Genomic DNA, 21,600 nt, shown 5'->3' with positions numbered 1-21,600 from the left:
AAAAAAAAGGAGGAAAAAAACTAGCTCTTGTTTTTTTTAATCTCTGTATCTGGCTTTATTTATACAATCCATCAAGAGGCATCTCATGAACAACATTATTTAAGCTGAAATAGAAGACTCACTATTAGTCTTAAAAATTCATAAAATAAACAGGTTTTGACATTTAATTTGTTGTAGCCAGTGAAAGAATAAATCACCGAGCAAACATTATGCAGAAAATACTTAAGCAAAGAAGAAATCAGTATTCTTTATATGGGAACTTAAACCAGAACCATATATTTTGCGTGTTCTGTTTATTTTTGTGTTGGGTAAGATGAAGTGTGCAGTTTGCATTGTTTGCTTAGGGAATAACTTAAGCATGGCTAAGAACGGAGCATCTGTCGAACAACTCTTGGTCAGTAAACAGTATAAGATATTTTTTATTAAACATAGCCCAGCCCTCCCCCTTTCCAGGGATGGATGAGAACAGCAGGCACATGAATTATCTCCAGCAGAAGGACCAGGCTGAGCAGTGGAGGAAGAAATGGCTGCTTTGTTTCAGAGCTATGCAGGCATCGAAATGATTTGCACTGTGAAGAAAAGAAATGAGGGGTAGAGCCAACACAGCTGGGCTCCAGAAAAAGTAATGAATGTCAAATAAGTGAATGCCTGAGGTACCATCCTCCAAAAGAAAGCAAAAGTGAGATTGTGCTGCTGGATGATAGGTTTTCCATTCGTTTACCCAGGCTCATCATTTCACTGAGTTGATTTTGTTACAAAAAGGACAATCATGTCTCGTTTAGAGATCTGCTGTGCACCACTACCTGCTGAAATCCATGAATGGCCAATGCAGACAGAGACCCTGCAGAACAAGATATTCCTCAGGGGGAAACACATGGACAAAACCCAGGCGTGGTATCAAAGGGCAGTTTGGGGCTGTTGGGACTTCACCCTCTTCATCAGACAGTGCTTGGAACAGCCTGACTCCAGTGCTGCCTCCTCCTGCCCTGGCCTCCTGCACTGGCTCTTGTGCCAGAAAACACCCTGGCCTCAGTATCTGTGATAAAACAAACATCGTGGTTATGATTTTAAAGGCATCTTCTTTAAAATTTACAAACTGTTAAGAAATTCTGTTATAAAAAACAGGTGAGGATGGAGGTAAACACACTGCTCTGATTATTTACTTCTGTTTAAATTTCAATAGCTTTTAAAAATGTTAATAATGAAAACCACACTCATATAAGTGTTATTCAAAGGAGCACATGGCATAAAACATGGAATTTTGCCTATCTTTCCCTGTTTTGCTTTCCCATCCCTCCATTTATTCAGCTGCATCTCTCACCTTCTCCTGACCTGCAGAGATGAGCTCCCAGGGTGAGCTGGGGCTCCTGGCTTTGCTGCCCTGCAAATAATGAGAAGACAGAGTTAAAAGGTGTTTCCACACAGAGCAGAGCTATTTTGATTATTTCTAACAAAGCATGTGAGACTTCCAAGTTCAGGTACAAATTAATTAATACGTTCTGCGTTTGATCTAATGGGAGCTGTGGTACAAACAAGAGAGATGAGGCTGGGACTGAGCAGCCTGTGCTGGGACCCCAGTATGGAACAGCAGATGCTGGAGCTTATGCTGAGAGATTGGATTCAATTTGCTCTTCTGCATCAAGTGCTATAAAATTGGGAGTGGGGTGAGCCAGATCAAAGCAAAGAGGTGGCAGATGGGATGAGGCCAAGATGATTAATAGAAATATACCAAGCAGCCTTGTATTAGCTCCTGCTGTGTTTGTGTGATATGTGTGAAATATTGTCTCCTGAAATGTGTGATTGTGAGGATCATCTCTGCTTTAGGGGTAAATCTGCTTCTCTGTGGTAGCAGTCCCATTTTGGCCTTCAGAAGCACTTGACTGTCCACACTGCTTACCAAGCTGGGAAGTGAAACAGGAAGAGAGAGGAAAAGAAAGGAAAAGAAGAAAAGGTTACACAGGAACAGAGTCTCTAATTCCCTGAAGCAGGCTGAAAAAGAGGGACAAGAAATGAGGAGCTGCAGCAGGAAAGCATTAAATAGAGAATCAGACAGGCATAATGATAGAGACAAACTTTTAGATCAGTAGGAAACTGTGAAGACAAGTCAGTTCAATAAAAAATCTGCCAACAGGGAACCACAGGGAGAGTATCCACTAAATGACATCATTTACCACTCTGCTTGTTATCACTCATTATGCTGTAGATCCTATTATGTGCTGCTTAATGGGAATCTGGCCCCTGCTGTGTCAGGCACAACACACAAAAAGAGGGGAAAAAATAATTTCTTGCCCCAAGGAGTTCATGGTGGAGAGTAAGGAGTATTTCTATGAAAGGTTGCATTATCAGTTCAGTGCTGGAGGTTCTGGAAGACAGTGACTGGTGGACAGTGTTTTTCTCAGAGTTCAGAGTTTTATAACAACAGCAAATTATATAAATGTAAAGTAGAAATTACAGTTGGCTGAGTGCACTACAAGAAAACCTTGGAGGTATGGCATTTCATTCTGTTGAAGGGAAATGATTCATTTTAGTGGCATAAGGATGCTGGAGATTTCATTAAATCTTAGAAGGCTACAATTTTCACTGTTCTAACTCCTGTGGGATTTGGGCTTTCATCTGGGACTCGACAATCCTTGGTAACAGCTCTTGCTTTGATGTTGGTTGCTGCTTCTAATAAAGGACCCAAAAGTTCAGCAAGTGATAAGTGCCAGCAAAGAGAAGAATTCAGGCAAAGTCTTGTAATCCAAAGTGATCTCTTTTTAAACAGCTCCAGGAAGTCTTTATAGCACCATGGCAGCCTGAGTATAAGGGAGGAGCAGGAGTGAGCAAGAAGGATTGGCCAGGAGGAGGCTGTAGTCAGCCCAGCCCAGCAGTACCCACAGGTTGGCTGAACTTAGGATAAATAAGAAACTTGACTTGCCCTTGGTAGGGGGGAGCTTGAAGGTATGCTGTTGGTTTTAAGCAAAAATTGTTTGGCTTTCTTTTGGCAGGGAGCATAATTTTCAGTTATTAGAGGTGTATTTGGTGATAGCTGGGAATTTGGTGTGATATTTGGTGTGAATTTGTGAAGGAATGATTGCTGGCAGATGGCTTGTAGCTACAGAAGGACACATCCCAAGCCTGAGGTGTCCTTAACTACCCCAAATGAAAAAATTATCCTGAGACCCAAGAGAAAGGAGCTTTTTTTCTAAATTCATCTACTGTGGTAAGTGGGGTTGGGTGTTCTTTGCAAGAATGGCAGGGCAAGAGATAATGTTCAACAAATTTCAGGGTATAAATTAAACTCCACAAAGCCTCACCAGGCTTCTCCATATGTAAATGTATGTTTAATTCATACATTTAATTGAACAAATTCAGGAATGTCTAACAGCACAGGACTAGGCCACCCTGGACTCTGCTACAAACTCCTGAAAGAAAATCCAAGCCTTAGGCTTTGCCATTTGCATGTTAAAATGTATGCTGGAGTCAACCACTGAATGGGTGTGAAAAGGGTGTAAATATTTCAGAGCAAAGGACTTCCATGGGAAATTCATGTCAGCACCCTCGGGCCTAGCCAGAAGAAAACACCTGCTCAGGAGACAGAGGCTGAGGCCAGACTAAGCCCCAGTGCTCAGCTCAGTCACAGGGACGTAGCTCTGACTCGGTTTCTTCAATTTAGGGTTAATTGGATTTATTTTGAAGAACACGCCTTATTCCACAGAACTTACCATATTTCATTTATTTCCACAAGTCCCCATCAGCAGAAATTTCCTCCTTTGTTTCACTGCATTTGACAATAGAAGAGAATTTTCCTCTCAACTGGCAGATTAACCATTATAGTTAGTGAAAAACACTGTCCAACAGGGTTAAGTCATCCCACTTAGATGGCTTTGACTTTGCCATGCCAATTACTAATTTCCATTAAATTCAAAATATGTTTTATGCTGATAAAGCTTCTTAAAGCATTTTCTCTAAAGCTGTATTAAAGAAAGTGATGCTTACATAAGTCCTTTGGAATACCTAATGTGCTGTGACTTTTGCTATAAATATGTGCCAGTTCATTATTTTCACTAAAGTTCACAAGTGAGTAGGTATTGATTACTTTACAATTAAAAGGGAAAAATCTTGGATAATTGCACATGGTCTGGATAAGCTTGCAAAGCAATCTGCTGCCTTCAGTCTGGCCATGTGGGTGATTATTTTCCTAGATTTCCTACCTTCTGTTTCCTCCTGGGTTTTCATATTTTTATGCTGGACAGTAATTTGCTGCCTGTTAAAGGCGCTTTACTGATAGGATTCAACTAGAAAACTCTCTCCCCCAAGTCCAAATAGGTTTTTCACACCAGGGAAGAACCTTAAAAAAAACGAGGATGGGAAGAGCTTTAGAAAAAATGTGAAGATAGGGTGGTGAGGGAATGTGAATCCTGGCAGCTGGCTGTGGGTAGAGCCGCCTAATCAAAGAGAGGGTAGAGCAAATCCCTCCTCTATGGGATAGACAGGATTTAATGGATCTATCTGCACAATGGAGCAGCATCTCACACAATTTGCCCAAATTGCTCCTTGTTTGTCTCTGACTTCTACCTTAAAGCTCCTGTGGCCTCAGGGTGATGGGTTCCTGGTCCAGCACCCACAGCGGGCTGAGAGTCACTTTGGGATGTTTGTCCACACTGTTACACACAATTTAATTAGCCTGTCTGCCAGTTGATTGCCTGCTCCTCTCACTAACAGGCCCAATAAAGCAAGTGAAGGGCTGTCAGTCTGGTGTGTTTTAGGCACCTTGGAGCAAAAGCAGCGTGCCTGGCTGCTGATGAAACTGCTGTCAGCTGAAGGACATTGTGCACAGTGCTCTGGGGACGAGCCATCAGCTCTGGGGCACTTTGGTTTGCTGCTTTGCTTTTCCCTGTCATTTTCTCACACAGAAATAATTTCCAAGGTCTTGTGTTCTATTATAAAAGTCTATAAAATCATCTTTCTCTGACAAAAATAATTCAACACTGTCCACGGTCTTCTCACCTCTTCCATGGTTCAGGAGATTCACAGCCATGCTGGATGTGACCTCCAGTTAATCCTGAAATTTCAGAGTGTAACATGTCCTTTATTTCTGAATATCAGAAAGGAATTTGCTAATTAGGGGGAAACCAAGGTCTCTCACATGGGGAACATTCTGAGAAATCAGAAGTGTCATTCTTCTGTGACAAATGACACTTAACAATGATAAAATAACACTTCATAGCAGCAGAGGTTATTTGCTGCTGATATTGCAGAAGTCAGAAACTTTGAAGGACTTGAAAAACTTGATCTGTGCTTCCAGCTTCATAAGACAGAAATAGAGAAAAGTAAAACATGATTCCTTACTTAAAATAAGAGAGGGGGTAGGAACAGAAGGAAGATGACTCTCCTACCTCCAAAGGGAAAGATGTCCAAAGACCCATCTGGAACGTCTGAAGGAGCAGGCAGAGCTCATACTGCCACGTTGCAGCTTTTTACACTAACTTCTATCACCACACCTTCCCTCCACTCTGAAATTACCTTCAGGTCACTGAGCCCAGTTTGCTGTGGGAACTGGGTTAGGCTGAACTGGGGGTTATTAATTTTAGGGGGCAGAAGAAGGACTTAAGGCAAATGCTTGTGGCACTGATAACTCCCATCCTGGTAATTCCCATCCTGGCTGTTTCACATTGGTTTCTCAGTGGAGGCAAGCCCTGAGGATGTGACTTTGATTATCTGAATCAGGCAGCTCCAGATTACCGTGATGTGGTGCTGACCTCATCTCACCTGGAGCGCTCGTGCTGAAAGGGTGATTAACCACGCAGCCATTAACCGAGCACAGCCGAGGGCAGCCGCGACCGGATCAGCTCCAGGGGCTTGGTGAAATCCTGCGAAATTGCCTGGTCTGGTTTGACACTGCACCAGAGCAGACTGGAACAGCAGCATCTGCTCTTGATGGATGAGCCCTAATTTATTTCCACTGCACGAGGTTTTGGTGACAAAGTTACCCTATAAATAATGTTTAAATTGTAATTTTGTTAAATACCCTTCTGCTGTAGGAAAAAAAGAAAAATTATTGCCTTCTTTGATTATTCCAGATATTCAGTAACCCATCCTCATGTCCAATGCTGTCAGTTATTTTATACAATATGTCTGTATTTTTGTATAATGTGTGAATCTATGTGTACGTGTATTTTTATATATATATACACATATAGGTATATGTATATAGATGTGTTATCAGGAGAAAGATAATTCATGGAGTGATGCTTGATCCACCTAAGATCTGCACAGGTCCATCAGAGCCATGGGCAGCCATCACAGCTGTACCTGCTGCAAGGTGACACATGGCACCATCCCCGTGGGACAGCGTGTGCCATCTTCAGGAATGTGTCATCACAGCATTTGCTTCCAAGAGGATTTCCTCTGGCTCACAAGAAATGAGGAGATGCTTTCTTCCTGACAAGCCATGGACAGGAAGTGACTGAAATCAGACATCAGAGACACCAGTGTGGGGAAGGGGAGGCACAGCCCCGGGTGTGTGTCCCAGTTTCCAGGGCAGGGTGGAAGCTCAGTGGCACTGTGATCCCTGTCTGAACCCTTTCCTAGAAAGCCTCAAATATGGTTCTGGTTTGCTGTGGAACAGAAGAAACATGGACAGATGACTTCCCATCCTGACTCCCTGATTTATTCTGATTCTCTTCACTGGGGCATGGGGCAAATTAAAAACTGGGGCTGCTGCTGACAGATCCAGTGGCATGTGCAGCACAGCGGCCGCTGTTTCCCAGCACTGTCTGTCATTTGTGTTCTCTCGGTGCTGGTGCTGGCTATGGCTTCATTAATAAGGAACTGACCTTTTCCGAGCAGCTTGTTAGCAGGAGAGGTTTCAGCTTGACAGCTTCTGGCTCCCAAACGTTACCTGGTGCCTGGCTGGGAGAAAGGCAAGCTGCAAACACAGCCTTGGAAAACCTCCTTCCCTGAGGGCACGTGGCAGAGCGGCTGCAAACTTTTCTCGGTTGATGCTTGAGCATGATAGTTTCCCCTGCAAGCAGCTGGGACCTGACTGGTGTTTGGTTTAAAGGTTTAATTTTTAATAGAAATTTGGCACTTGATTTTGAGAACAGCTCACTCTAAAAAAACTGCATATATTTTAAAATAATTTTTCTACTATAGACCCTTGTTCTTTTTCTGTAGCCTTATTAGGGATGTGTCAGCCAGCAAAAGGCCGGCTGATGTCTCACGTCCAGGCGTTTTGTCTTTAAAAAATGAGAAATACTAACATAAAACCGGGATGTAACAGGTGTGTAATTTAAACAAACTTTGGGGTAAACAAACGGGTATTTGTTTAAGTCTGTCTTCAACGCTTTAGCGGACAGCTTAGAAACTTTTCTGCCTGTGAGCAGGTTTGCTGGAGCATGATGTGAGCTTGCAGCAATCCTGCCAAAAGCAGCATTGCCTGTTTTACGAGTGGGTGTATTGCAAACACTGTCTGGAAAAACTGTTTCGAGGGGTGTCATTGAAGGTGTTTCAGCCAGGATGACACCTGGGGCAGCACGAGCAGGTTTAGTGACACAACCCGGCTCATCCTGGACGCATCCCAGCCATGGCCGCAAGGAACAGCCCAGCCCCCGCTGCCCAGGGGGGTTGGCCCCATTACCAGCGCTCACACAGCACCTCCCCACGTTCGGGCTCCGGCAGGATGGAAGATAAATCTCCGGGGGTCATCTCCCCTCAGGGATTTTGGCAGCTGCAGCACATGGTGCCTTGCAGTGAAGCAAGTCTGTCTGCTTTTCCCAGCTCAGGGCTGTGTCTCCTCTTGGGTCAGATTCAGTCAATGAATCCTGTTTCCCCATCCCCTCAGAGACAAACACGAAGGGCTGGATGGAGATTGCCTGAGGAACACCAGGAACTGGCAGCAGCAATTGCTCAGCATCTCCTCTAGAAGCCTTACCCACTGCTTGGAGGATGTGGAGATGCATGTGGCATGACAAAGGTCACCAGTGGGTATGTGACATGGGGATGGTAAAAGTGAGGCACTCCAGATACCTACCCACCACTGGGAACTTACAATGGTGTGTTTATCCAGGCAGAGGGGGAAGGAGTGTGCTGATATTCACAGCCAATAACTCAATTCTCACTGCAAAATATTATTTACGTATTTACCTCAAAAAATCCCCTTCCAAACAATCTAAAAACCTTCATAGGGGAACCAAGGAATTTATAAGGGCATGTAGTGATAGGACAATGGGGAGTGGCTTCAAACAGAAATGGAATAGGTCTAGATTAGGTATTAAGAAGAAATTCTTGCTTGTGAAGATGATGAGGCCCTGGCACAGGTTGCCCAGAGAAGCTGTGACTGCCCCGTCCCTGGAAGTGTTCAAGGCCAGTTTGGATGGGGGTCTGAGCAACCTGGGATAGTGGAAGGTGTCCCTGCCCACGGAATGAGCATGGAATGAGATGATCTTTCAGGTTCTTTCCAACCCAAACCCCTCTGTGATTCCACAATCCTGTGAAATAATCAAACTAAGAGAAGATGTTTGCAAAGGTCAAACAAGTGAGTTGTTCTGCCCTAGAGTCAGAGAAATTTCACTTGAGTCATAATTGATTTTTGTCCATGGAAGAAGTCTGAGACAGACCCTGACACAGACATTCTGTCTGCCCAGACATCAGGGAAGGACTTCTTTCAGTCCCAGGGATGTGACTGCACAGGACTCAGGACTGAGGGCTTGAGCTCCCTGATTCGCTGCAGTTATCTAATGGGAAGACTAATGTGAAAGGTGAGAAGGGTTCTCAATTATCAATTTATGTAGCTTTAAACTGCATTCCTGCCTCTCTGGAGCACTGCTGCAATGAGACACTCACCGAGGAGCAAAGTGCAGAAGTCTTGGTTCAGCAGGTCCCATCACTGCCAGGTTAGAAGCCTGGAAAATCACAGGTTGCAGAAGCAGACTGCCTTAACCTTAACTACAGATGTGCTCCATAATTACAGTGCTATTTATGTGCAGAGCCAAGTCTGCTGTGGGACACTGTTCTCAGCTGGAATTAATGAAAGAATCCAGCAGCCCCATTGACTGAGCAAATCAGGAGTCAGTTAAGTGCATTCTGTCAGCAGAAGGTGATTTTAATACTAGGCTGTGGTCTATCATTAATTAAAATAAACATCTATTATTTGGTTTTGAGATTTTTCCAAGAAGGAAAATACAGTTTGGAAAGGTTTTCAAAGCTGATTACTTTGCACAGCTAGGGCTGTGCTTGAGACAGGCACGAAGAGGATCTGGGAAAGGAAGACAAGGATCAGGAAGAACAAAAGGTGTTGAAATCAATGTCAGAAATTAGAGAAAGAACAGGCAGGGAGGGAACAGAGAAAGCAGCAGAATAAAACCAAAGAAGACAGATAAATGTGATTGATTGGGAGGGAGGGTGGCAAAAGACGGCTGAGTGACTGGTGGGGGTGACAGCATAGATATGAAGCTGGGGAGGTGGGTCTGGAGACATTGTCCCTGGGGTCTCTAAGGACAGGCTGGGGAAGCATTTGCCAGGCATGATGTTGGCGTGGTCATTGCTCTCTGAGGTGGAGGTGGATGAGAGGATCCCAGAGGTCTCCTCCAGCTCTGGTTGTCCTCAGGCATCCCATGGAACCCTGTGCCTGCCCATCCCCTCACCCAGAGGGACTGCAGGTCGAGGCTTTACCTGTCAGATCTTCTCCCAGGTCTCTTGCCAGACCACACAGCAGGTAGCCAGATGCAGGAAAGGCTTGGAGACTCCTGCCTGGCCAACATCATCTCCATCCTGAGCACACACACAGAGCCCAGGGCCAGCTGCAGCACGTGCTGCTCTTGTCCTGCTGTGGTTAACCGGCAGCAGACACCAGGTAAGCACAGCTTTCCTCTGGGAGTGGGGTAGAAATTCCTGGTACCTCCATAAAACATGTCCACAAAACATCTGTGTGTGCAGGGGGTGTCAGGGGAGTGCTCCAACCCCAAACCCACATTCCTCAGAGGCTTCCTTCACTGAGCAGACGAGCTTTTGTGGTGGCTGCTTGTCCTGCAGGGACCTTGAGTCCTCTGTCCTGTGGCTACAGGAGAGGCAAGCCTGCACTTAGCCATAGTTTATGCTCTCTGTTTAGTTCCCAGCAGAACAGGGCACTGTTATTTTATGGGAGGCGTGAGGCAGATCTAAGGGCAGAAGGAGGAAAATGTAATAGAGCTTCACACCGTCTCTGTAGACAAAAAAAAAAATAACAGCAACTCCCTAAAATCAGAGTTTTTTTATTGCTTGATGCTACACCTATAGAAATCAGAGGAGAATCTACCATTGAAACCAGATTAAATGCTGATATTGTCATTTTGGGTTTTTTATTGACCAATAATATGTTGACTGTCATTGAGAGTAGACAATATGCAGAGACTGCAAGGTCTGTAGGCAGAGAGAAATTTTTTTTAATTGATCTAGTGTTACTGGAAAGTTAGGAGGGCTTTTCACAATCCAAGTGCTTGTAAGTAGGAATAGCAGCCTTCAAAATGAAATAGGAATTGAGAACAGCTGTTAAGAGCTTACCTGGATGTCTGTCCCTCCCATGATAGGAGGGAAAGAAGCAGGTGTAGTACTGATCAGCAGTGAGAGCAGCATCTCCTCATCAAGGGCTCCATGTCTTGTGTGCTTTTCTAAAGGTGTCTCAGGCTCCTCTGCCTGCTGCTGCCTGGGAGAGACAGGCAAGGAGAGAAATGGGAAATTCAGGCTCAACCTCAGCCGCCTCTGGACAGTTGAGATAACGCAGAGGGGGATATTCCAGTTAATGGGATGGGCATGGGATGGTGCATTGCATGACTCAGTGGGCACAGGCTGCAGCCTGGACAGTTGCCTCCCCCCTGGAGCTGGGTACAAGGTGTCCTGAGAGAGTGCAGGGCTTGGGATGCTCAGATGCTTGGGAGTCTGGAGATCCTGTAGCCAGGTGCAGATTTCAAGGACCCACAACCCCAAAACATCAGGATATTTCATGCCTTTCAACTTCCACCTGCTCGTTCTCATTCCTGAACCCCCATGGACCTTCATGTCCGGGGAATCCCATGTTGTGCACGCATCCGTGTCACAACTGAGCACGTTTCCATCATTTTCCACTGCTGCAGAAAAGCCCTCAGGGATGCCTTGGGATTCCCGGGTGAGTATAGACACAGACGCAGCCTGAGCTGTGTGGCCCACATGCCATTTGATAAATTCTTAGATGAACTCCATAATAGTATTTAACTCCCATGGGGTTTTTAGTCTTTAATGTTAAAGCTAATGGTCAACAGTAGCAAAGAGTTGCCACAATATCAAATGTGAGATCAGAGATGTGGCATTGCTTATGCGCTCTACACTAGTGACTACTTTCAGAGCATTTGCTCAGACATCCTGTTGATGGGGGAATGTTTTCCTTCTTCCTGTAACTATTTCACACTTTAGAGAAATCAAAACCTGCTTTCCAAACAGCTACAGACACTGCCTGTTTTCAAGAAGGTATTTATGGAAAGATGCTCAGCACCTCCTACGTGGTTCTCTGCTCCCCTTGAGCAACAGCACCGTGCAGGATGAGGCCCCGTGTTGGCATCAATTCCTGAGTAAACTGCCTCTACAGAAATGGAGCATCTGTTTCTATTAGCAACAGCTGCTTCTGCATGTAAGAGTGTGCTAGTGCATTTAAATACCTCATTATTAAATTGTGTTTGTTTGTGGGTTTGGGAAGTTTGGGGGCTAGATGGTGAGGAAGGGGCTGCTACAGGAGAGCAGGTTACTGTCAGTGGGGGAGATGGGAGAGCACAATTCCTACATTCACCTGCGCAAGAGCCAGGCATCCCTCCAAACCCCCTATAAAACCTCCTGTAAAACAGGGTGTTTTGTCAGCCAGGGATGTGCCTGATGGCCAGAGAGGAGCAGAGGTGAGTGTGGCTGAGCCCCGTGCCCAGGGCCTTGCTGTGTGTCCTGCTCCTCCCAGCCAGCCAGGACAGACGGACACGGCAGATAGCAAAGGGGTGAGGTAACATGGGAAAGAACTTGCGGGGCAGTTCTCGTTCAGAATAACAGGATGCTGCCAGCATGTTCCTGTAGCTATTCCCGGTAGGTACAGGGAGACGGAAATGCCTTTTGCCGTGATGACTAAAGCAGCACGAGAAGAGCCGTCGGCTTTACCTTTCCCTGTCACAAGTGCCGGGTTCAGCATCGGCGGGCGGGGTGGGATGGGACCGAAGCCAAGCTGCTCGTTCGCTCAGTGGGCTGGGGGATGAAGCCCAGCATCTGCTGCACCTTCCCGGTATCCGCACGTCTGCAGCCTGCATCCACAGCAGGAAAAGAAATAAACACTACGGAGAGGCTGGATGTGGGAGGGTGGGACGCTGCAAAGCAGGAGCAGCTTCAGCTAAGAGCAACTCTTGTTCACAGTGCGACCAGCCCAGCTAAAGGAAAGGCTGGAGAGCAGCCACAAAGCGGCCGTGAAAGTTTTTTCCTATTTAGCTGCAGGGATTTTGTTGCACGTCTGAAGGAGACTTTTTCATTTCCTTTGGAAAATAGGCTGCAATCACCCAGAGAAATGGCGTGTGACAAGATTAGGGCAGGAATCACCAGTGAGATGAGCATCCAAAGTGAGCCACAGGCTACATGAGCATGTTTCACTAAAGGTGTGAATATTTTGTTCTGCTGCGCTAAAGCTTCTATCTATTGAAGTATCGGCATTTCCGCATCGAAGAAAACAAACCCATGAAACTCGGGGTGCACAACGTGAAAATTACATTGAAGTTCCTCTCAGGCTCTGACTTCCTTTCATACAAGCTTTGTCCAAGTGGAACTTACCGTCTTCTGCCATGGAAACGCTAAATTCTTCTGACTCAAAAAGTTGTGCTGGAATGACTAAACAAATCAGACAGGCTTGTTTGGAAGGTTAATGCAAACCTTAAAAGCTGGGCCAAGCTTATAGCAAATTCAGCTAAGCAGATTAACATGTATGAATCTTGCAAGCTGCCAATCCCTTGCACAGGATTTTGTATTGGGCACTTTGGACACTCTTGGCGAATCCCTCCCGGCTGACACCGCCTGCTCACTCCAGATTCACTGAGCAGGCAAACTTTTCTGTTCTTCTTGGGCATTTGTCCTTCAGCTAGTTTCCCTGAGAAGGGGGAAGGGAAACACATTTACGTATTGCCATGGTTGCAAAACCTGGCATTCCAATGGCAAATCAGCTCCCTTTGTGTGTTATTGGGTCAGCTGTGATGAAATGAGGGGCAAAGAATGTGTCTAAGCCCTTCAGCTTTTGAATGTTCAATGAGAGAAGCATTTAAAGGGCACCAGCAGGTCAGCTGTGATCTTGCTGCAGCAGCTGCAGAAAACATCTCCACTTGATGCTCACAACTCCTCAGCTGATAATAACCACTGTCACAGCCAAAGTTGACAAAAATTGCATAAAGGCTACTGTTTCTGCACGAAATCAGCTGGTTTATTTTAACAACCTTCATTGGTACAATTAGTGACCAACCCCTGTGAGCTGAGCTAGGATGGGGGGGTGGGAGGGGGAAGGTGTGCAGGCAGCGTCTGCATCTCCAGGTAACAGCAAACAGCCCGAGGGTTGGGGTGGAAGGAGGGCATGCATACAACTTCTTAAATGCCTCCAGGCAAGTTTCCTGGCACAACACGGATGCTTTTAATGTGTTTTAGTCATCTTTTAAAAACAGCACAATGGTGAATACCTGAAAAGAGCAGCACCTCTGCTGTTTGGGAAGCAGGTGGCAGCTGACTCCTGTGGGTTTCCTGGATCTCCGAGGTTTGCTCAGCAGACAGCTTAGGGAATACTTTCTAGTAGGGCTGCTGAAAGACCTTGCTTTTGCATGATGTTAAAAAAAAAAAAAAAAAAGAAAAATAGGAAATGCTGCTGAGACTGCTCATTGCACCTCTCACTTACTCTGGCCTCGTTGCTGTTTAAAACTGAGTATTTGCTGGTTTTCTCCTCCAGTGCTAATCCTGTGCCTTATTGCTGCCAGTACGTGATTTTTATCAACCCTCTGATGGATACCGTTGATGCTCTGCCCAGTACAGCAGACGGTAGCCAGGAAAACACATTCCTGTGAGACCTTGCTCCAGAAAAATACATGCCGGGGCTGTACGAGTTCCCTGGGTCAGCAGTGGAGGTGCTGCCCTCTCTGCTGGCTGTCCACAACCTCCACTGAGGTTGGAAGACAGGGGTTCAGGCTGGGATCATTCCTCCCAGGTATCCATCTCTAATCACCCTCACCTTCCGCAGTAGGAAGGAACTAATGTTGAAACCTATTTGCCTGGAAATGAGCTTTTCCTGAGCAGGCTCATGATTGGCTTCCTAGGTGAATTCCTATAAATGTGTTTATAATTATTTACCTAATTGCAAGTACTTTCACCAATGCTGTTGTTAGCGCTTACTGGGACTAAAGTAACCTCTGAAGTTATAGTAATGAAAATGTAATGCTACATGAGAGCATGATAACACCACCAAAAGGACTGGTCTGAGTGGGAGTAACATCTCAAGATCCCAGCTGTGGGTGGGTAGTTAGGAGCTCTCAGTGCAAGGAGCTGCTCTAAAGTGTGGACAGGCAAGGGGCATGGGGAGAAGGGAGATGGTAGGGATGTAGAAAAGAGCAGAATGTAGGACACCAGGAGACAAGGACCCTTTTTTAGAAGCATTGTCAGGCTATAGGGGTCATGGGCACCAACAGAAAGAAATAATTTTTTTTTCAATTGAAAAGTTTGGTTGGTTTGGTTTGGTTTGGATTTTTTGTTTGTTTTTTTTAAAGTGACTGGGGCTCTGAATATGGCATCCTGGTTTTCATTGTCTTTTTCTTCTACAATGATGTGGGAATTGCAGGGTGGTCTTTATTGCTGAAAAAAGACAGTCTAGAATACAGAGCCCACAGAAGGGAGTTCTGTGGAGAAGGTACAAGGAACCTGTACTGAGTGTGTGCTGAGTATTCAGCATCACTGGTGCAGGGCACAGCCCTTTGCCGACGCCCCTCCCCTGCAGGTAAGACTGGAGGTTTATCCTCTGTGGGATGGATCCAGAGGGACCCCGCAAGGTGCAGAGGTGACATTACCCAGGCCATGAGGACACTTGGCCTCTGCCCGGGAGTACTTTTGTTTATAAATCAGTATCCACTTCCCAGGAAAATATTTTTGATGTTGACTTCAGACATCCTCTCTGGGAGACGGCCCAGCCTCCTGGCTTGCCCAAGAGACAATAGAAGGAAAACAAGCACAATAGGTGCATGTGCTAAACACTTTAATGAGCACTTCCACACCATTCTCCTGCATTTCCCCACATCCCCATGAGTCAATAAGCACCTCATGCAGCTTTCTAGATAGTGTGCAATAAACCGATGCAGCCACAGACCAGCCCGAACATCAGCTCTCATTCACTGAATAATTGATGGAGATGTGAACTGATTTTATGCCGTGTGTATTGTCTCAGTGACTATTCCCAGTAATCTCTGTGCCTGTGTAGGCCTCCTACAATGAGATTATGCTTAAAATATTTCAGATACAATTATACTCATTTGTGCAAGAGGGACTGAGACAATTTTTGCACATGCACAAATGCCCAGTTGATTGATCTGCACCTGCAAACAGAAAAGGGCCCTTGAATTTGTTGCCCTGTGGCTCTGGAGGATGTGTGTCTCTTGTTTTCTCTGGTTCATTTTGAATGGTAAGTTAATGATAGAGCACAAATCCCCAGTGATTATGCTCTGGTCTCCATTGTTACCCAACATAATGTCCTCCTCCTGTGGCTCTTTGTGATGATGCTCTGTGATGCACAGAACAGTCAATAAGTGCTGTAAGTTCAGTATTAGAAACTCAGCATTTATAGTAGTTAGTTGGGGCAATTTTATCTCCTGGAGACAGGGCTTTTAAATTATGACTAATACATGGTATCTGGGAGTCTTTCATCTCCAGCTCTCTCTCAGATATTTAGCCCAGATATACTTACATTACTCCCAAACCACTCAGCCTTTCTCTTCCAATGCACACAAGAGAAATTTTTATGATTTATGTAAATGGGAAATTATCAGGCTTCAGAAAGTTTATTTATTTTTTAATATTGTTTACATACAACCAGTAAGAGGATCTGGACTGAGGGATGTGGATAACCGAGCTTTGCAAAGAGAAAAGAGATGTGAGCAGAGAGGACTTAATTCTCATTCATTTAGACATAAATTAATAATAAATATGCTGGTTTGGGATGAAATTCTGCCTTCATGTCCACCAAGACCAGCTATTTTAATAAAGTTGGTTTGGCTCTGAGCTCTATGTTGGTTGCACCAGCTCAGGACCTGTTCTGATCATTCCTGCCTCTCTGCTGACTCTCTTTGAAAGTTTACCAACAGCTTTTCAATTATCTGAGCCTGTGAAAGCTCATATAAGTATCTGATTTCATTTAGTGTTTTTCCATCATGCTCTTGGCTACACTCAGTGCTCATTATCTTTGCACATTTAGTAGGTGTGTGACTACACATATAACTTAGTGTGAGTATTCAGAATTGGGGACTGTTGGGAACTTTTCAATGAAATATCTTTGCAGAAGAAAAAGAGTTCTCAAACTGGCAGTGCAGCACTAAACCCAACTACTGTACTAGGAAAGGTGATTGCTCAGGGTATTGGAGAACAGGATCCATTTTTCATGCTGCCTTCAGTAAATGCTATAACTCGACCTTTGCACATCTGGGTTGGTATCTGAATCAGCTGAACTTATTGGAACAATTTTATTATCGAAACAGGGATTTTAGCCTTAATCTCTCAGACTATACCCACACTAATATAATCAGCACCCCACTCCAGCAATATACTTTCTCCTCTCCTCTGAGTGTTTGTCTTCTTGCAAAGGCAACCCAAGACTGAGGCAAGAGTTCTTCTGCCCTCAGTGAGTGCATATCACTGAGGGAGTGATGTATGTGCACTCTCAGCCATGTCCCACAGCCTGCTGGCCCGGCCTTGTTCCTCCTGACACAGAGACCTTCCATTAATTTTGGTTGGGGAAAAAGAAAAAAGCCCCACATTTTTAGGAAGTTCTTCATTTCATCCCTCTGCCAAATCAGACCTTTCTGAGTTCTTTTGATGGCCAGAAGACTTTGGCAGAATGAGGCTGTTCCTCACTGCCCTTTATAGCTTTAATCACTGTTTTCCCTTGTTGGGGTCTCCTCCCCCCGCCGTGTAGCCCTGGGAGAGGGGCCCTGAGGGCACAGACACGGGGTTTCCCTGCCCCTGCTCAGCCTCGTTCCCATTGGTTGGTTTGTGTTCCCTGCGCAGGCAGAAGGACCCTTGGTTCCGTGACTGGAACAGTTCCTGGGCAGAGCTCCGGCCATGCAGCTGGAGAAATAAACATCTCTCTGAAACATCTATCAAGAATCCGTCTGCCCATATATATTTCCTTTCCACGGGACTCCTGGTTCGATATATGCGTGTTGCAGGATCCCCACTGCAACATAATGGTGGAGATTTGTGAGCAGAACGATCCCCGATCCCTAAGCGACTGATTTGTGTGAGTAAACCCTGGAAACTTTGGATTCCTCTTCTTGGTTTTGCTTTGCTATTCCATATCTAAACTATGGAGGAACCGTGGGAAGACTCTTGGCTCTCAGAGCCGCATATGGACATTTATCTTAAACTTAAAATGATTCTTGAACAACGATTTGTAAATTTCAGCTTGATTCAAACTCAAAAAGAACTGAAACACTTCCTGGCATGGTTGTTTAAGAACTTTTTCTATGTTTCTTAGGATTTAATTCTTACGAAGGGCTTTTGGAAAACCGTTTGGACACAGTTAATACTGGAGTCAAAATATATGCCGATGGAAGAATATTTTCGTGAATATTATTTAGTTACCGAGACTGTTGAGCAATGTCAGCTGTGTCTTGGCGAAGGGAAGCCTGGCGCAGGGACCGTGCGGCCCAGGCCACGTGCGCCGAGCGCTCTGCGAGCAGCAGCGAGGCAGTTCCCGCGCGCGGGCGGAGCCACGCGAGCCGCAGTGTCGGTGGCGGAGCGAGGAGCGGCGGGAGCGGCGGGACCCGGCGGTGCCCGCCCGGCCCCGCGCAGCGCGTGGTGGAGCGAGCGCCGTGAACGCCTGACCGAGAGGGGCGGCGTGCGGGTGGTGGCTGGCGGCGGTGGAACGGAGCTGCGCCGAACCGAAACACGCGCTGGAGCAGGGCGCGGGGGGGTCATCGCTCGGGGGCCCGGCCGAGACGTGGGTGCAGCGCCCGGCAGCGACAGCGAAGCTGCGACCAGAGGAGGCGACGCACGGAGAACTGAGCGGCGCGGCCCGGCCTGGCCCGCGCAGCCACGAACGCGACCCCGGGAAGAGCGCGCAGGCACCAGCAGCCCCGACAATTCCAACACGGGAGCGACCGAAGGAGAGAGCAAAGACGCAGCGAGACAGAAAACAGCAGCCACTCGGAAAAAGGAAAAGATCATAGTAACTAAGACCTTAGGGATAGTAAAATGGTATAATGTTAAGCAAAATTATGGTTTTATAACAAGGTGTGACAACCAGCAAGACATATTCGTGCATAGAACTGCTATTAGAAAGAATAACCCTGAAAAATGCATCCCAAGCTTGGGAGATGGAGAGGTAGTGGAATTCAAAATTATACGAGGTAGAAAAGGGTTACAAGCATCGCAGGTCACTGGGCCTGATGGTGTTTCTGTGAAAGGCAGTATATATGCAAAAAATCGTAGTCATGTTAGACAATATCTCCATTGTAAACCCCCCCTACAGTCTCCCTTTCCTAATTCCACCTTTCCCTTTTACCCTATGTCCTATTACCCCAGTGTATTCCCAATCCGTTTTTTCACCCATGGTTTCCCTCACAAAACCATGCTTTTGCCAATTGTTTCCCCAAAAATCCCTTTCCAATGCCGAGTGGGGGATGAAAAGGGGGAGGGAAGAAGTTAAACCCTCTCCTGCCTCAGTTTCTCCACAAAGCATGCTCAGAGAGTTCTGTCTCCCTTCTGTCAGCCCTAAGATGTTCCACAGAATCTGTTTGGACATTTAAAGACTCAGGAGGGTGGCTTGTTTTGTTTTGAAACTGTTCTTGTTATGTTTATCCAGTTGTTTTCATTCTCCTTTTATTAAAATAAAACGGGTGAGGTGTTGGGGTCCCTCCCCCGCCGTGTAGCCCTGGGAGAGGGGCCCTGAGGGCACAGACACGGGGTTTCCCTGCCCCTGCTCAGCCTCGTTCCCATTGGTTGGTTTGTGGTCCCTGCGCGGGCAGAAGGACCCTTGGTCCCGTGACTGGAACAGTTCCTGGGCAGAGCCCCGGCCATGCGGCTGGAGAAATAAACATCTCTGAAACAGCTATCAAGAATCTGTCTGTCCATATATATTTCCTTTCCACGGGACTCCTGGTTTGATATATGCATGTTGCAGTATCCCCACTGCAACATTCCCTGTTGTTCATATGATGAACTCCAAACCATAGCTTGGTTGGCAGCTCAGTATCTCTTTAAATCACTACTGGTTTCTCCTATGTCATTAATATTTTATTTATGTTGTATTAAATTTCGCATCAGTCTCCATGCCAACAGTTCATGCCAGCAGCAATGTCTGACAGAATAATTTAAATCCTCAGAGATATGAGCAATTTCTTTTTGAAAAGCATCACAAAGTTGGATTCATTTTGTCCTTGTTTTGCAGTGTCAAGAGTTAGGCCTGGACACAGAGGGGTTTGGGTTGGAAGGGACCTTAAAGCTCATCTCATTCCAACCCCCTGCCATGGGCAGGGACACCTTCCACTACCCCAGGTTGCTCCAAGCCCCATCGAACCTGGCCTTGAACACTTCCAGGGACACTTCCAGGGACAGGGCAGCCACAGCTTCTCTGGGCAACCTGTGCCAGGGCCTCCCCACCCTCACAGGGAAGAATTTATTTGTAATATCCAATCTAAACCTGCTCTTTTTCAGTTTGAAGCCGTTCCCCCTTGTCCTAGCACTACAAGCCCTTGTAAACAGCCTCTCTCCAGATTTCCTGTAGCCCCTTCAGATGCTCAAAGGCCACAGAAAGGCCACCCCAGAGCCTTCTCTCTCCATACTGAACAATCCCAATTCCCTCAGCCCTACGTGTTCCTCCTCTGGCCTGTGTCTGTGGGGACACCAAGAGGGGCACCTCTTCACACAGAGAGAGCTGATGACTAACACTCAACCTGGCATCAAATGTCATCTATGACTGACACCAAATCCCTAGGGAAAGGCAGAGCCTTTTGCTAGACCAGATGATAATTCTGGGAAAACAGAAGGTTTTGAATAGAAAGTCCCTTCCTCAGGACACTTACAAACTCTTGCTTGTGGAGTTGCATCATTCTGGCTACACCCCTGTTACTGCTCTCATTCCCATGGTAAGTGCAATCCATGTAATTATTTTATTGTTTCCCTGTTTATATCATTTATCTGAACTGTAGGTTCCTATCTGCTTGGCTGCTGTCAAGCAAATCTCTTTGACACTGGTCTGGAGATAAAGACACTGAGAGGGAAAACCAGCAGCCAGCTTAACTCCCCCTTAACCACATACGGTATGGTCTTAATTTGAATTTATTCATTTATTTATTGTTATTTCAGCCCTTAGTAGATTTCCAGTAAAGAACAAGGAATGGTACTTTGTCCCAGAGGTTCAGCAAGAAGGGACAGCTCTATTGGGACTGCATGGCATCCATCCTGTCATCTCTGGGATGTCACACCAGCACCAGAGAAATGCAAAAACCAATAATAAAACAGTGAAAAGTTGAGTAGAAATAAAAAAGGAGAGTAAACTCTTCAGATTTAAATAAGAGAAGAATACGCAAGAGAGTACAGCCAAAAATGGATGGAGTCTCAGGAGAAAGAGCAGCAAAAAAAGCTTGAGTGTGTTTCTTCATATTTAACAAAAAATGCGTTCAAGGGACCCCTAAAGAATCGCTATTTGAATGTGAAGTCTGGATAAAATAATGTGTAAATGGGGATAATCTAATGCCACACAGGGAAGATTCGACACTCAAAACACTTTAGTCTCCTGGGGCCCAACAAATTCAAATTTTCTCCCACCATATTCTCAAAATCCCAAATCTGCAAGACTTGGGGAATGCCATTAATCACAGGTGTAGCCAGAGGCAGAGATCCAGGAATCACAACTGCCTTCATAAGCCTCTGCAGCAGAGGGGATTAGGGAGAAATGAGTTTACTCGAGGAACTGTGCAGTTAGCACATATCATCCCGAGGAGCAATTTGTCAATATACAGCAACTCTGAGTGGAGGGGAAGGAAAGAAAGATCCAGGCAACAACTGCAGCTTATCCACATGGCTGTATTGATTTTCCATGCCAATTAATGCCAGCAAAGAATACATCCCTGGAGACCACACAGCACGAACTGTAGGTAAAATTGCCTCTCTTGAGACTGCAACTGCCTTTGCAGCCTCATGGTATCAACCCTCCTTGTTTGCTTCTGCTTCTTTTATTAAAAATCCACAGTGGGAAAGAGGCTGGCGCACCTTCCTGCCCTTGAAATGTAGTTGAGGGAATATCCATCTGTTTCAACGAGCCAAATCTATCCTCTATCTTGTTATTGTTGTGTTTTGCTTTGTTCTTTGTGAAATATAATGAATGGTCTTGCTTCTTTCTCCCAACTAGCA

At 45.7% G+C, this 21,600-nt stretch overlaps 1 protein-coding gene across 1 annotated transcript; it reads right to left on the bottom strand.

Moving 5' to 3' along the window:
* Positions 1–27: 27 nt before the first annotated feature.
* On the bottom strand, positions 28–12,730 carry LOC121658176. The gene is made up of 5 exons (XM_042014737.1): positions 12,130–12,730; positions 10,522–10,663; positions 1,322–1,381; positions 804–1,036; positions 28–569 (listed from the first exon to the last, which is right to left on the bottom strand). The coding sequence occupies exons 1-5, from the start codon at positions 12,273–12,275 to the stop codon at positions 482–484; spliced, it is 669 nt and encodes a 222-aa protein (XP_041870671.1). The 5' UTR covers positions 12,276–12,730; the 3' UTR covers positions 28–481.
* Positions 12,731–21,600: the final 8,870 nt, after the last annotated feature.

This window comes from Corvus kubaryi, unplaced genomic scaffold, assembly GCF_017639235.1.
Source record: "Corvus kubaryi isolate FWS band 111438036 unplaced genomic scaffold, C.kubaryi_AGA036_p1.0 split2-37374, whole genome shotgun sequence".
Taxonomy (NCBI): domain Eukaryota; kingdom Metazoa; phylum Chordata; class Aves; order Passeriformes; family Corvidae; genus Corvus; species Corvus kubaryi.
The sequence above is the reverse complement of the archived record's forward strand: the minus strand, read 5'-3'. Positions and strand labels throughout refer to the sequence as shown.